At 45.0% G+C, this 13,743-nt stretch overlaps 1 protein-coding gene across 2 annotated transcripts in view; it reads right to left on the bottom strand.

Moving 5' to 3' along the window:
* pik3c2g (phosphatidylinositol-4-phosphate 3-kinase catalytic subunit type 2 gamma) overlaps window positions 1-13,743 on the bottom strand; it is a 178,380-nt gene that overhangs the window by 73,178 nt on the left and 91,459 nt on the right. For both annotated transcript variants that reach the window (XM_033039517.1, XM_033039516.1), the window contains exons 17-18: window positions 12,337-12,528; window positions 193-286 (exon numbers count right to left, since the gene is read on the bottom strand). In XM_033039517.1, coding sequence (XP_032895408.1) covers window positions 193-286; window positions 12,337-12,528 — 286 coding nt within the window. The remainder of the gene's footprint in view (window positions 1-192; window positions 287-12,336; window positions 12,529-13,743) is intronic.

A 13,743-nucleotide genomic window follows, 5' to 3' on the forward strand; every position in this document is an offset into this window, starting at 1 on the left:
GTGTCTTTCTTTGGTATAAACCAACATCTATTTTTTTGTAAGCCAGCATCTGCAGTTCCTTGTTTCTAGATAAGCTAAAAAAAAAATAATAATTCGCAGGCAGGTTTAGCGTTTCAGGTCCCCGGAGGCAGTAACAGCGAGAGCTGGCTATAATTCTCTGCTTAAAGCTATACTTTATCAAAGCCTATTTACCTGAACCAGCTGTGGCAGATAGTCCAGCAATTCGTCATTGAGAATGGTTCCAATCTGCTGGACTGCAGTCCTGCGAAGCTTTTGATCTGAGAATCTTAACAAGTAGAAAACAAATGGAACCGTGAGTGAACCCACTTCTATCCCCTGGTGCAGGAGAATATTATAAAATATAGAACAGTACAGCACGGGCACAGGCCCTTCAGCCCACAATGTCTGTGCCAAACATGATGCCACGACCAACCCTTATCTGCCTGCACATGATCCATATCCATATCCCTCCATTCCCTGCGCTAATCCAAACGCCTCTTAAATGCCACTATCGCATCTGGGCTCGATTGTAATCATGCATTGTCTTTCTGCTGACTGGATAGCACGCAATAATAGCTTTTCACTGTACCTCGATACAAGTGATAATGAACTAAATAGAACTGCCTCCACCACCAACCCCGGCAGCACGTTCCAGGCTCCCACCACTCTCTGTGTCAAAACTTGCCCCACACATCTCCTATCAACTTTGCCCTCTTACCTTAAAGCTATGCCCCCTAGTATTCGATATCTGCATCCCGGGAAATAAGGGTTGTGACTGTTATGTTATAAGCAAATTCAATTCTATGAGGGAATTAATTTGAAAATAACAAGCATATCTACTATTCCAAATTAATCTGAACCATCCAACATTGTGAGAATATTGAGTGGATTGGAGGAGCAGAGGAAGTTGTAATAATAAAGATTATTTTGTTGTTTGAAAGTGGCGTTGCAGGTAGATATGGTGGTGAAGAAGGATTTTGGTCCATGGGCCTTCATCAGTCAGGGAACTGAATATAGAAGTTGGGACATTATGTGACAGTTGTATAAGACGTTGGTGAGGGGGAATTTGGAGCATTGTGCTGAGTTTTGGTCACCCTGCCTTGGGAAGGATGCTATTAAGCTGGAAAGAGTGCAGAAAAGATTTATGAGGATGTCGCCTGGACCTGAGGGCCTGAGATAAAGGGAGAGGTTGGGCAGGCTAGGACTTTATTCCTTGGCATGCAGGAGGATGAGGGGTGATCTATAAAGGTGTATAAAATCATAAAGGAAATAGATTGTGTGTATAGAATCTTTTACCCAAGTTAGGGAAATCAAGATCTGGAGGACATACATTTAAGGGTGGCAAGATTTAATATGAACCTAAGGAGCAACCTTTTCACATGTAGCTTGGTGGGTATTTGGAATGAGCTGCCAGAGGAGGTACCTGTAATTGAGGTAGGTACAATAACAACACTTAAAATATATTTGGACAGGAAAGGTTTTGATGAATATGGGCCAAATCCGGGCAAACGGGACTAGTTTAGATGGGGCATCTTGGTTAGCATAGAATAGTTGGGCAGAAGGGCCTGTTTCTGTGCTGTACAACGCTATGAGTAAAGCAGGACAGATCAATAAGGACACAAAAAGTGCTAGTGTAACTCAGCAAGTCAGACAGTATCTCTGGACAACATGGATAGGTGACGTTCGGGTCGGAAAACGTCACCTATCCATGTTCACAGATGCTGCCTGACCTGCTGAGTTACACCGGCACTTTGTGGCCTTTTGTGTAATAACCAGCATCTGCTGCTCCATCTTTTTATAGGGCAGATCAATAAGATGGTTAAAAAAGGAATATAGGTACTTCCCTTTATTATCTGACACATTACATGTTGGAGCAGCAAGGTTGTTGTTCCATAACTATATATAACACTAAGTAGGTCAGTGCTTATGCACTGTGTACACTTCTGGTCATCAAACTGCAGAAAGAACAGGATTGCTCTAGGAAGGATGCCACGGAGATTTACAAGGATATTGCCTACGATTCAAAATATTGTGACGGATACAAAAGAGTGTATAATCAAGGTTTATTTCCTTTGGAACAGAGGAAGCTAAGATAAATGTGCATGAAATTATGATGCCGGGGGTCCATGAACCTGTCTTCATCGATGGGATGGCGGTGGGCAAAATAAGCAGCCTCAGGTTCCTGGGCGTACATATCTCTGAAGATCTGTCCTGGGCCCAGCACATTGATACAATCGTAAGTTTGAGAAGTTTGAGAAGATTCAGCATGATGCTGAATACTCATAAGCTTCTACTTATGAGCAGCACGTTGGCACAGTGGTAGAGTTCCTGCCTTACAGCGCCAGAGACCCAGGTTCGATCCTGATTATGGGTGCTTGTCTGTAAAGAGTATGGATGTTCTTCCTGTACCCTGCGTGGGTTTTCTCCGGGATCTCCGGTGTCCTCCCACACTCCAAAGACGTACAGGTTTGTAGGTTAATTGCCACGGTATATTTGTAAATTGTCCATAGTGTGTGTAGGATAGTGTAAGTGTGCAGGGATCGCTGGTCGACGTGGGCAGGGTGGGCCGAAGGGTTTGTTTCTGCGCTGTATCACTGAACCAAACTAAACGAGCGCATTGCGACTGGTTGCATCATAGCCTGGTTCAAAATGTTGAACACCCAATAATGAAGGCTGGAGAGAGTAATGGACACTGCCCGGTCCTTCACGGGTACTGACCTTCCCGCCATTAAAGGGATCTACAGGAGGTGCTGCTTTAAGAAGGTAGCCAATATCATCACAGACCCACACCACACTCTCATCTTACCAAAACCATCGGGAAGAAGGTACAGGAGCCCGAGAATCGTGAGCTTCTTCTTCCAGGCAACCATCAGGCTCGTGAACCACCAACTTGACCTCAGCAACGATCTACTGTGGGCGTTGTTTAAGGCTGCTCGCCTCCATGTGACTGTGTGGGTTTCACCTGGTGCTCCGGTTTCCTCCCACATCCCAGACATGCAGGTTTGTAGGTTAATTGGCCACTGTAAATTGTTCCTAGTGTGTCGAGAGTGGACGAGAAAGTGGGATTTTCCGATAGACCAACAAACTATCTTTAATCGATGTTAGTGGACTTTACCTTGCACTAAACATTATACCCTTTATCCTGTATCTGTACACTGTGGACGGCTTGATAGTAATCATCTCTAGTTTTTTCACTGACTGGATAGCACACAACAAAATGTTTTTCACTGTACCTCAGTACATGTGACTGTAATAAACTAGTGTGAACAAGTGATCGATGTGCAGCATGCACTCGGTGGGCCGAAGGGCCTGTTTCCATGCTGTATATTTAAACTGGACTAAACTAAATTAGCTACAATATGATTTTGCTTAATTAAAACAAGTGATCTCATCTTCATGCAAATTTTTCACAAGTGCCATCTAGATCCTGTTTCCTCCGCATAAGCTTCTTCGCAGCTGGTTTTATTGGCGTGGAGCCCCGTAAGGGATAAGTTAGGTTGCATCTGTGAAGTGTTAAACCTGTTCGACTTGGTGTGGTTATACATTAATCTGCAAGCCAGAGACAACGGGGGAAAAGCTTTGATGGTCGAACATTGCCTGAAGTTGATTAGCCTGCGCTGACTGGATTCTCAAATTTCTATTGACAGACTTTAGAGATTCAGCGCGGAAACAGGCCCTTTGTCCTACTGAGTCTGCGCCGACCAGCGATCACCCCGTACACCTGCACTATCCTAGACGCTAGACAATGAAGAATTTACAGAGGCCAATTAACCTACAACTTGTACGCCTTTGGAGTGTGGGAGGAAATCGGAGCACCCGGAGAAAGCCCATGCGGTCACAGGGAGAAGGTACAAACTCCATACAGACAACACCCGTATTCAGGATCGAACCCGGGTCTCTGGTGCTCGAAGGTAGCATATCTAATGCAAGCACCTATTGGGGCACCATTTAGACAGGAATTTGAAAAGATAATCTCAGTTTTATTCTGGAATTTTAGAACGCTCAGGAGTGAAGGAGTTAACAACAACTGGTGAACACAGCCCGGTCCATCACAGCTACTGACCTTCTCACCATCAAAGGGATCTACAGGAGGCGCTGCCTCAAAAAGGCAGCTAGCATCATCAAGAACCCACACCACACTGGCCACGCTCTCGTTTCACTCCTTCCATCGGGAAGAAAACCATGACCACCAGGTTCATTAACAGTTATTCCCAATAACGTTTAGGCTCCTGAACACTACAAACACCGACTAAACCATGAACTGTCTTGGTTGGACTCGGGATTTTGCCCTTTTGTTTTCCCCTAATATTGGGTTTTTAAAAAAATATATCAAATATTTTTTTTCAGAACACAAAATATATCAAATTTTCCTTCGTTTATTGTGAGAGCTGTTATGTTGCTGCAAGTAAGAATTTATTGTTCTGTTTTCAGTACGAATGGCAATTAAACATCTTGGCTCTTATCCCATGACTTGATATTTGAGAGACTGCCTACTGAATCTTCCTTCCACACCCGTATCTGTTGGTGATGGTGATTTATCTTCCTGGACCAGTTTGGAAATTCACAAAAAATATGTTACTAGCAACACAGTGCAGGTTTGGACACAAAATGCCGGAGTTACTCAAAGAGTCAGGCAGCGTATCTGGAGAAAGGCCGGTGTTTCGCACCTCCAATTTTCCTCCCCTCACCCACCTCCACCTCAATCCTTCAGTCTGAAGAAGGGTCTCGACTCGAAACGTCACCCATCCTTTCTCCAGAGATGCTGCCTGACCAGCTGAGTTACCCCAGCACTTTGTGTCTATCTTCGGTTCAAATCAGCATCTGCAGTTCCTTCCTACACACTGTGTGCAGGTTTAGCTGTTTTGAGTATGTTGGCAAAATAAATATGAGGATAAAATTACAAAAACAGATTAAATGAACAGGATTAGTATTCAGGAGACACTGGAATTGCAGATGTTGAAATCTTGAGCAGAACACAAAGTGCTGGAGAAACTCAGTGATTCAGGCAGCAAGCGTTTAGTTTAGAGTTAGAAATACAGCATAGAAACAAACCCTTTGGCCCAACGGGTCCACGCCGACCATCGATCACCTGTTCACACTAGTTGTATGTTATCCCAGTTTCACATCCACTCACTCCCTACGCACTAGGGGCAGTTTACATAGGGCCAATTAACCTACAAACCCGCACGTCTTTGGGATGTGGAAGGAAACCGGAGCACCCAGAGCAAAACCCATTGTTACAGGGAGAATGTGCAAACTCCACAGACAGATAGCACCCGAGGTCAGGATCGAACCCAGGTCCCTGGCGCTGAGAGGCAGCGGCTCTACCCGCTGCGCCACTGTGCTGCCCCTCTGATTTTTGTGTCCTGTTAATTTGATGCCTGCATGACTACACACATTCATTGCCGTTATTTGCAATGTTTAAACCTTTTTAAATTTAACACCAAAATTGTACGGAAGTTATAGCAAAAATAATTAACAAGCAAATCACGGTGCAAACCACAAAGTGGAGGTTTCCGCCCACACGCCAAAGATTTGTAGGTTAATTGGCCTCTGTAAATTGTCCCTAGTGTGTAGGATAAAACTAGTGTAGGGGTGATCACTGGCCGGTGCGGACTCAGAGGGTCGAATGGGCCTGTTTCCACACTCTAAACTAAACTAAACTAAACTAAACTAAACTAAACTAAACTAAACTAAATACTGCCCCACTGTCAATAGACAAATAAACTCCTTCTTGGTCAAATTAAACGTGTTTTTGAAATCCTAAACCTCCACTGGAAAACTAAAATATGGTATTCCAAAGCAACTGTTTCAAGCTGGCCGACCCTTGCAGGAAGCAGGTTAGAAATAGTAGTTTAAAAATCTCAACTCTGAGAGAAATGGAGGAGCCCATGTCTTAAACAAACATTTATTTGTGTATCCAGTGTATCCAATCTCCTAGCTTATCTCAGCCCTGGATACATGCAGCCCTGGAGTCGATCCTGGCTACGGGTGCTGTCTGTATGGAGCTTGGATGTTATCCTTGTGACTTGCGTGGTTTTCTCCGAGATCATCAGTTTACTCCCACATTCCAAGGACTAACAGGCTAGTAGGTTAATTGACTAGGGTTTGTATACATGGCAAACTGGAAAAGGAGACAAAAAGGTTTCAGACAAGGAGAGAAGAGGAGGAGTGAAATGTTAAGCCAGACGGAGTGACATGGGTGGAAGGGGACATGGAACTTGTGAAGGAAGGAACTACAGATGGTGGGTTAAACCGAAGATAGACACAAAATGTAACTCAGCGGGACAGGCAGCACCTCTGGAGGGAAGGAACGAGTGACACTTCAGGTCAAGACTCTTGTCTGAAGAAGGGTCTCGATCCGAAAAGTCACCCATTCCTTGTCTCCAGAGATGCTGCCTGTCCCGCTGAGTTACTCCAGCATTTTGTGTCTGGCTAAGGGATTTGTAACGTAACAGTAGAGAGGATAGAGTTTTATAAAGGAGTAAAGAATAAGAGGACTGGGCCTTAAAATTGCAGTTTTATTATTCAGGGTGTTGTCAGACAGAATGCTCTCTGACATAAGTGCAGTGGAACTTTATAACTACTTTTCCAAAGTGTGAATGGTGCCAGGGCCTGTTAAAACTTTCAGAGCTGACGTGCATCATCAAGGGTGTTGAGGATTACATTACCAAAGTGAGCAGATGTACTTATAACAGTACGGGCAGAATCTAACTAGTGAAACAAAGGCTGGAGAGGTCTATTGCTGTTTCCAAGGCCAAAGTTTAAACAAAGGATCTAATTCATTTTCACGCTGACGTGCACAGGTCTTGGCGTTCTTGTTTGGAATTTATCCCTTATTGGTTACAGAGAAGATGGAACAGCATAGAAAAGGCCCACAATATGTATGTTGAACATGATTACAAGATAAACCAATCTCAGACAGTATCCGTGGTCAGGATCGAACCTGGGTCTCTGTTGCTGTAAGGCTGCGACATTACTGCTGCTTCATTTTGCTGCCCCTTCGTCAGAATCTTTTCTTGTGTAGAGTGTCCCCAGGGTGGAAATGTCAAAGAAGAAAGGGCATAGGTATAAGGTGAGAGGGGCAAAGGTTAAAGGAGATGTGCGGGGCAAGTTTTTTTTCCCACAGAAGGCGGTGGGTGCATGGAACTTGCTGCCTAGGGTGGTGGTGGAGGCAGATACGAAAGTGGCATTTAAGAAGCTTCTAGATAGGCACAAGGATTGGTAAGGGTGTCAGAGGTGACGGGGCAAAGGCAGGAGAAAAGTGTTGAGAGGGAAAGATAGATCAGCCATGATTGGATGGAGGAGTGGACTCAATGGGCTGAATGGCCTTATTCTGCTCCTAAAACATATAAATTGATGCGGGGGTTGAGGGATACGGATCCCGTGTAGGCGAAGGGATTCGTTTAATTTGGCATCCTGTCCGGCACAGACATTGCGGGCCGAACGGCCTGTCCCTGTGCTGTACCGTTCCTAGATCTATGAAATGGACCAAATGGGATTTGTGTTGTTGGGAATAAAACAGTTGGCACGGTCAAGACGGGCTGAATGGCCTGTTTCTGTGCTGTAGAACTCTTTGATTTTACTTCTGAGCTGAAAGCCTCTCCAGGTCCAGGTTCTTGCAAAACTCAAGGACTGTAGGCACAAATGTAAGTAAGCATAACGAGGTTAGATGTATGAGATTTGATGGGCTAATTGAGAAAGCTTGAGTGCTGCACAGTAGAGTCACAGATCCAAATGATCAGCCTGTAACCAACTGCAAGGTCGACCTGGGCATAAAAGTTAACAGCCCTGCTCAAGGAAAATAAAATGGCAAAACGCAAAGCCTGTAGAAATGCCCCCTCATAGAAATTATTGATGTGAGGAGCTGCATAAAACACTGAAAATATTAGATTAATATGAAGTTAATCTAAAATTATCAAAAAGATTCAATTATGAGATATAAAATTGTAAAGTTATGAGATGTAAAATTATGAGAGGCACAGGGAGGAGACAGTCAGAGGCTTTTCTCAGTGTGGAAATGGGCAACACTAGAGGGCATACGTAGCTTTCAGGTGAGATGGGGGAAAATATAATGGAGATGTGCGGGCAGGTTTTATACACAAGAGTGCTGGGTGTTTGGAACGCACTGCCAGGGGTGGTGGTTAAGGCAGATATGATAGCGGCGTGGAAGAGGCTTTTAGATAGACACAAGGATATGCAGGGAATGGAGGGATATGGATCACATGCAGGCAGATGAGATCATAGAATCATAGAAATTAGGTGCAGGAGTAGGCCATTCGGTACTTCGAGCCTGCACCGCCATTCAATATGATCATGGCTGATCATCCAACTCAGTATCCTGTACCTGCCTTCTCTCCATACCCCCTGATCCATTTAGCCACAATGGCCACATCTAACTCCCTCTTAAATATAGCCAATGAACTGGCCTCAACTACCTTCTGTGGCAGAGAGTTTCAGAGATTCACCACTCTCTGTGTGAAAAATGTTTTTCTCATCTCGGTCCTAAAGGATTTCCCCTTTATCCTTAAACTGTGACCCCTTGTCCTGGACTTCCCCAACATCGGGAACAATCTTCCTGCATCTAGCCTGTCCAACCCCTTAAGAATTTTGTAAGTTTCTATAAGACCCCCCCTCAATCTTCTAAATTCTAGCTAGTACAAGCCGAGTCTATCCAGTCTTTCTTCATATGAAAGTCCTGACATCCCAGGAATCAGTCTGCTGAACCTTCTCTGTACTCCCTCTATGGCAAGAATGTCTTTCCTCAGATTTGGAGACCAAAACTGTACACAATACTCCAGGTGTGGTCTCACCAATACCCTGTACAACTGCAGTAGAACCTCCCTGCTCCTATACTCAAAACCTTTTGCTATGAATGCTAACATACCATTCGCTTTCTTCACTGCCTGCTGCACCTGCATGCCTACTTTCAATGGCTGGTGTACCATGACACCCAGGTCTCGTTGCATCTCCCCTTTTCCTAATCGGCCACCATTCAGATAATAGTCTACTTTCCTGTTTTTGCCACCAAAGTGGATAACCTCACATTTATCCACATTATACTGCATCTGCCATGCATTTGCCCACTCACCCAGCCTATCCAAGTCACCTTGCAGCCTCCTAGCAACCTCCTCACAGCTAACACTGCTCCCAGCTTCGTGTCATCCGCAAACTTGGAGATGTTGCATTCAATTCCCTCGTCCAAATCATTAATATATATTGTAAATAGCTGGGGTCCCAGCACTGAGCCTTGCGGTACCCCACTAGTCACTGCCTGCCATTCTGAAAAGGATCCGTTTACTCCTACTCTTTGCTTCCTGTTTGCTAGCCAGTTCTCTATCCACATCAATACTGAACCCACAATGCCGTGTGCTTTAAGTTTGTATACTAATCTCTTATGTGGGACCTTGTCGAAAGCCTTCTGAAAGTCCAGATATAACACATCCACTGGTTCTCCCTTATCCACTCTACTAGTTACATCCTCAGATTAACTTAGCATCATGTTTGGCATGGACATTGAGGGCCGAAAGGCCTGTTCCTGCACTGTACTGTTCTAGGTTTGTAAAATAATTAAAAACCTTTCTTTTTACCTCCCGTGTCTTTGACCCTACAACCGCCATTGGAATCGGAGGGATTGTGAACTTAGCATTGTGTCATCAGAAGCCTGGTCAGAGAGATGACACTGAGGGACAAACCTGCCGCTGGACTTCAGGAGACCTCTCACGACCATACAGGCGACCCCTGGCGACATGTCTCGGGGTGTCACCAGGGGGTCACCTGTATGATCGTGAGAGGTCCCCTAGTCACCCAAAGAGTCGTAGCGTCTTTCTGGTCGCCACTGAATTTTCAACATGTTGAATATTTTCAGCGATCTATGCCGGCAGGCGGCAGTCGCCGAAAAGGTTGCGTAAGTGGGACAGATCCTTCAATCAATCAATGCTTGCCGGCTTTCTACAATTCAGAGTGCATGCATGAAAGCGTTGGACTCACGCTGAATAACTGAATAGGAGATGGCAGAGAGTACAAGAGAGTGGTGGACACTGCCGTCCATCGCAGGTTCTGATCTCCCCGCCATCTTTTAATTTCCTGGGAACTATCATCTCCAAGGACCTTAAATGGGGGGCTACCATCGACTCCACAGTCAAAAAGGCACAACAGAGGAAGTACTTCCTGCGGCAGCTGAGGAAGCACAATCTGCCACAGGCAATGATGGTCCAATTCTACACGGCCATCGTAGAGTCTGTTCTCATCTTCTCCATCATGGTCTGGTTTGGCTCAGCCACCAAGCACGACACCTGGAGGCTGCAGCGAATCGTCCAATCAGCTGAGAAGGTTATTGGCTGTAACCTTCCCTCCATTGACGAACTGTACACTGCAAGGTCCAGGAAGATCATCTCTGACCCCTCTCACCCTGGCTACAAACTCTTTGAATCACTTCCCACTGGAAGGCGACTCCGGACCGTCAAAGCTGCCACAGCCAGACATAAAAACAGCTTTTTTCCACGAGTAGTAGCTCTACTCAATAAACAAAAATCTGTAGCCTCCTTTTGCTCTGGTATTTTATTTAATTCACATGTTTAATCGATAGTGTTTTATTATTAATGTTTAATGTTTTATGTGTCATTCCTAACTGTCACTGTATGTCATGTTGTTACTTGCGGGCGGAGCACCAAGGCAAATCCCTTGTATGTGAATACTTGGCCAATAAACTTATTCATTCATTCATTCATTCATTCATCAAAGGGATCTATAGGAGGCTCTGCCTCAAACGCCAGCCAGCATCATCAAAGACCCACACAACCACTTCATTATGTTTGGCACAGACACTGTGGGCTGAAGGGCCTGTTCCTGAGCTGTATTGTTCTATGAAAAGTTGACTCCTAATATCGGGAAGAAGCAACAGGAGACTGAAATCCGTGACCACCAAGTTTAAGTACAGTTTTTTCCCCACAACCATCAAGCTCTTGAACACTACCCAACATTAACCTCAACTATGAACTTCTATGGAGTGTTTTTGGTTGCACCAATGGACTTCAGATATTTTGCGCTAGTGTTATGGTTATTAATCTATTGATTTTTTGTGTTCATTACATAATCTCTGTGTATTTCATTTACTCTCCTGTTAAGTTGCTGCAAATATTAATTTCTTGTTCCATTGTTGATACATACAATACATCAATTAAATCTAGACTCTATTTACAACCACAAGACCCAGCTGACTTGGATCGGGCTAATCAAAAGGACCACATGTTTATGTTACTCCAAGCATCAAACTGATGAAGATAATCTAATGGATTTCATCGGTCGGGGCATTGACTGTAAGTGTCAGGAAATCATGATGCAGCTCTATAGGACTTTGGTTCGGGTCATCATCATCGTTTAAAACATTAGCGACGCAGTGGTGCTGGTTTCCCACGGGAAAGGTGACGGACGCACCACACATCTCCGTCCTCCAGTTCCTGCGGACTTCCGCCGCTGGAAGTACAGGATTTTGGTGTGTGTGTGTGCTTTGTCATCATTCCTCACAATGCTGTGTACGACAGTGATCGCAACTTCAACTGAAGTGTGGATAGCCATTGGCTCGCTAGGAGCTCATCTGCCCTTTGACAGGTCTTGTTTTTGGTCCTGCTGGGGGTCCACAGCCCCCTCCTCACCTGGCAAACCAGAGAAAGTTTAGTCGACGACTATCTGACCATGGAGCAGGTAGCACGGGATTACATGGTACCCGTGGGCGGGGGGAACTCCCAACCTGACCTGATAGGCTGCATTTGGAGTATTGCGTGCAGTTCTAGTCGTCCCTTTACAGGAAGGATGTGGAGGCTTTGGAGAGGGTGCAGAGGAAGTTCACCAGAATGCTGCTTGATTTAGAGGGTATTAATGACAGGGAGAGGTTGGATTTTTTCTGTGGAACACTGGAGATTGAGGGGAGAGCTGGTAGAAGTATATAAAATTATGAGAGGCAGAGATACAGAAGGCCCAGAACCTCAGACCAAGCTTGAAGCTAAGGTGGGAAAAGTTTAAAGCAGATGTGTGGAGCAAGTTTTTACACAAAGGGTGGTGGGTGCCTGGAACGTGTTGCCAGTGTTGGCAGTCGAGGCAGATACGATAGTGATGTTTCAGAGACTTTACGATGGGCTCATAGATACGAAGGGAATGGATTAAGTGCGGGCAGATAAGAGTTGATATTGGCATCATGCTCGGCACAGGCATTGTGGGCCGAAGGGGCTGTTCCTGTGCCGTTCTATGAAAATGCGTTTAAAATAAAGACAAGCGGTTTGTGTAAGACGTCAACCCTTGCGGGAGGAAAATTCACCGGGAGGTACACCAGACCCCTACCTTGAAAGCAGCAGTCCCAGTAACTCCAATGGGTTTGTTGAGAAGCTCCACCTCTTGAGGACAGCATAGACCTCAGGCAGAGAGACCGTGCCCAGGCTAAGTCCGCTGCCCAGTAACAGAGGAAGGAAGCAGTTTGAGTTGTTGCAGAAGGAGCGCTTCGTCCAAAGCAAGTTCTTCTCACTTGCCCCAATCCTGGAAAACACAAATTGACATTTCTAACGTTCAAAATGTAGAAACATTTTCCAGCAGTGGTAAATGGTTCAATGGTACTTTATGATTCAATAGTATCATAATTCAACAGACTATGTGGCCAAGAGGATAAGGCTTCAGACTGCAAATCCATTCCGCTTTGCACGCCTGGGTTTGAATTCCACCCTTGTGATTAAGCAACTTTTCATATATTGAGGTCAATACTGTGACCTTTTAGGGGTGACATGGTGGTGGAGTTGCTGCCTTACAGCGCTCGAGACTCCGGTTCGATCCTGACTATGTGTGCTGTCTGTACGGAGAACTGTACCTTCTCCCCGTGACCGTGTGGGTTTTCCCTGAGTGTCCCGGTTTCCTCCCACACTCCAAAGACGTACAGGTTTGTAATTTAATTGGTATCGGTAAAGATTGTAAATTATTCCTATTGTGTCGGATACTGCTCGTGTGTGGGGATCGCTGGTCGGGCCGAAGGGCCTGTTTCCTGCTGTGTCGCCAAAGAAACAAGCTAAACTACTTTATTGCCCATGTACCTAGGTAGAGTTAAATTTTATTTGGCATACAGTTCAGTAAAAATCTTACTATACATTGGCACAATCATACCTAAATACAAGGCCTGTCCCGTTATCACGACCTAATTCAAAACCTTTGTTACTTGTGGACATTTTTCATCAGGCTAGAAAAACGCCCCGACCTACTTGATGCCACGAGTACCTACGACTAGCATCACGACCTATCTACGACCTCCTACGACCTCGTGATGACTATGCTGCGAGTATGAGTCAAGGGCAAACTTGGCAGAGGTCATGAATGAGGTCGTGAATGTAGGACAGGGCCTTAAGAATAGTAGATTACACTGAGGCAGTACACAAGAGTTGCCACATTTTTGGCGACATCTTGTACCCTTCAAGTTCAAAGTTGTTAAAAATGTTTGAGTCTTAACTTGGCCTTAGTGCATGTTGTCCTGACGATGGCATTGGGTCGGAGTTACAGGGGTCAGCCTGGCCTGGCGATGCTGTTGATGTTACGGATGACAACTGAAAATTTTCACTGACAGCGTAAAACTCAGTTGCGCATTATCTTTCTTAGTTTAGTTTTGTTTAGAGATACAGCGCGGAAACAGGACCTTCAGACCAATGAGTCCCCACCGACCATTGATCCCCGTATACTAGCACAATCCTACACACTAAGGACAGTTTACAT

The sequence above is a fragment of the Amblyraja radiata genome, chromosome 21 (genome assembly GCF_010909765.2).
Source record: "Amblyraja radiata isolate CabotCenter1 chromosome 21, sAmbRad1.1.pri, whole genome shotgun sequence".
NCBI classification, from domain to species: Eukaryota; Metazoa; Chordata; class Chondrichthyes; order Rajiformes; family Rajidae; genus Amblyraja; species Amblyraja radiata.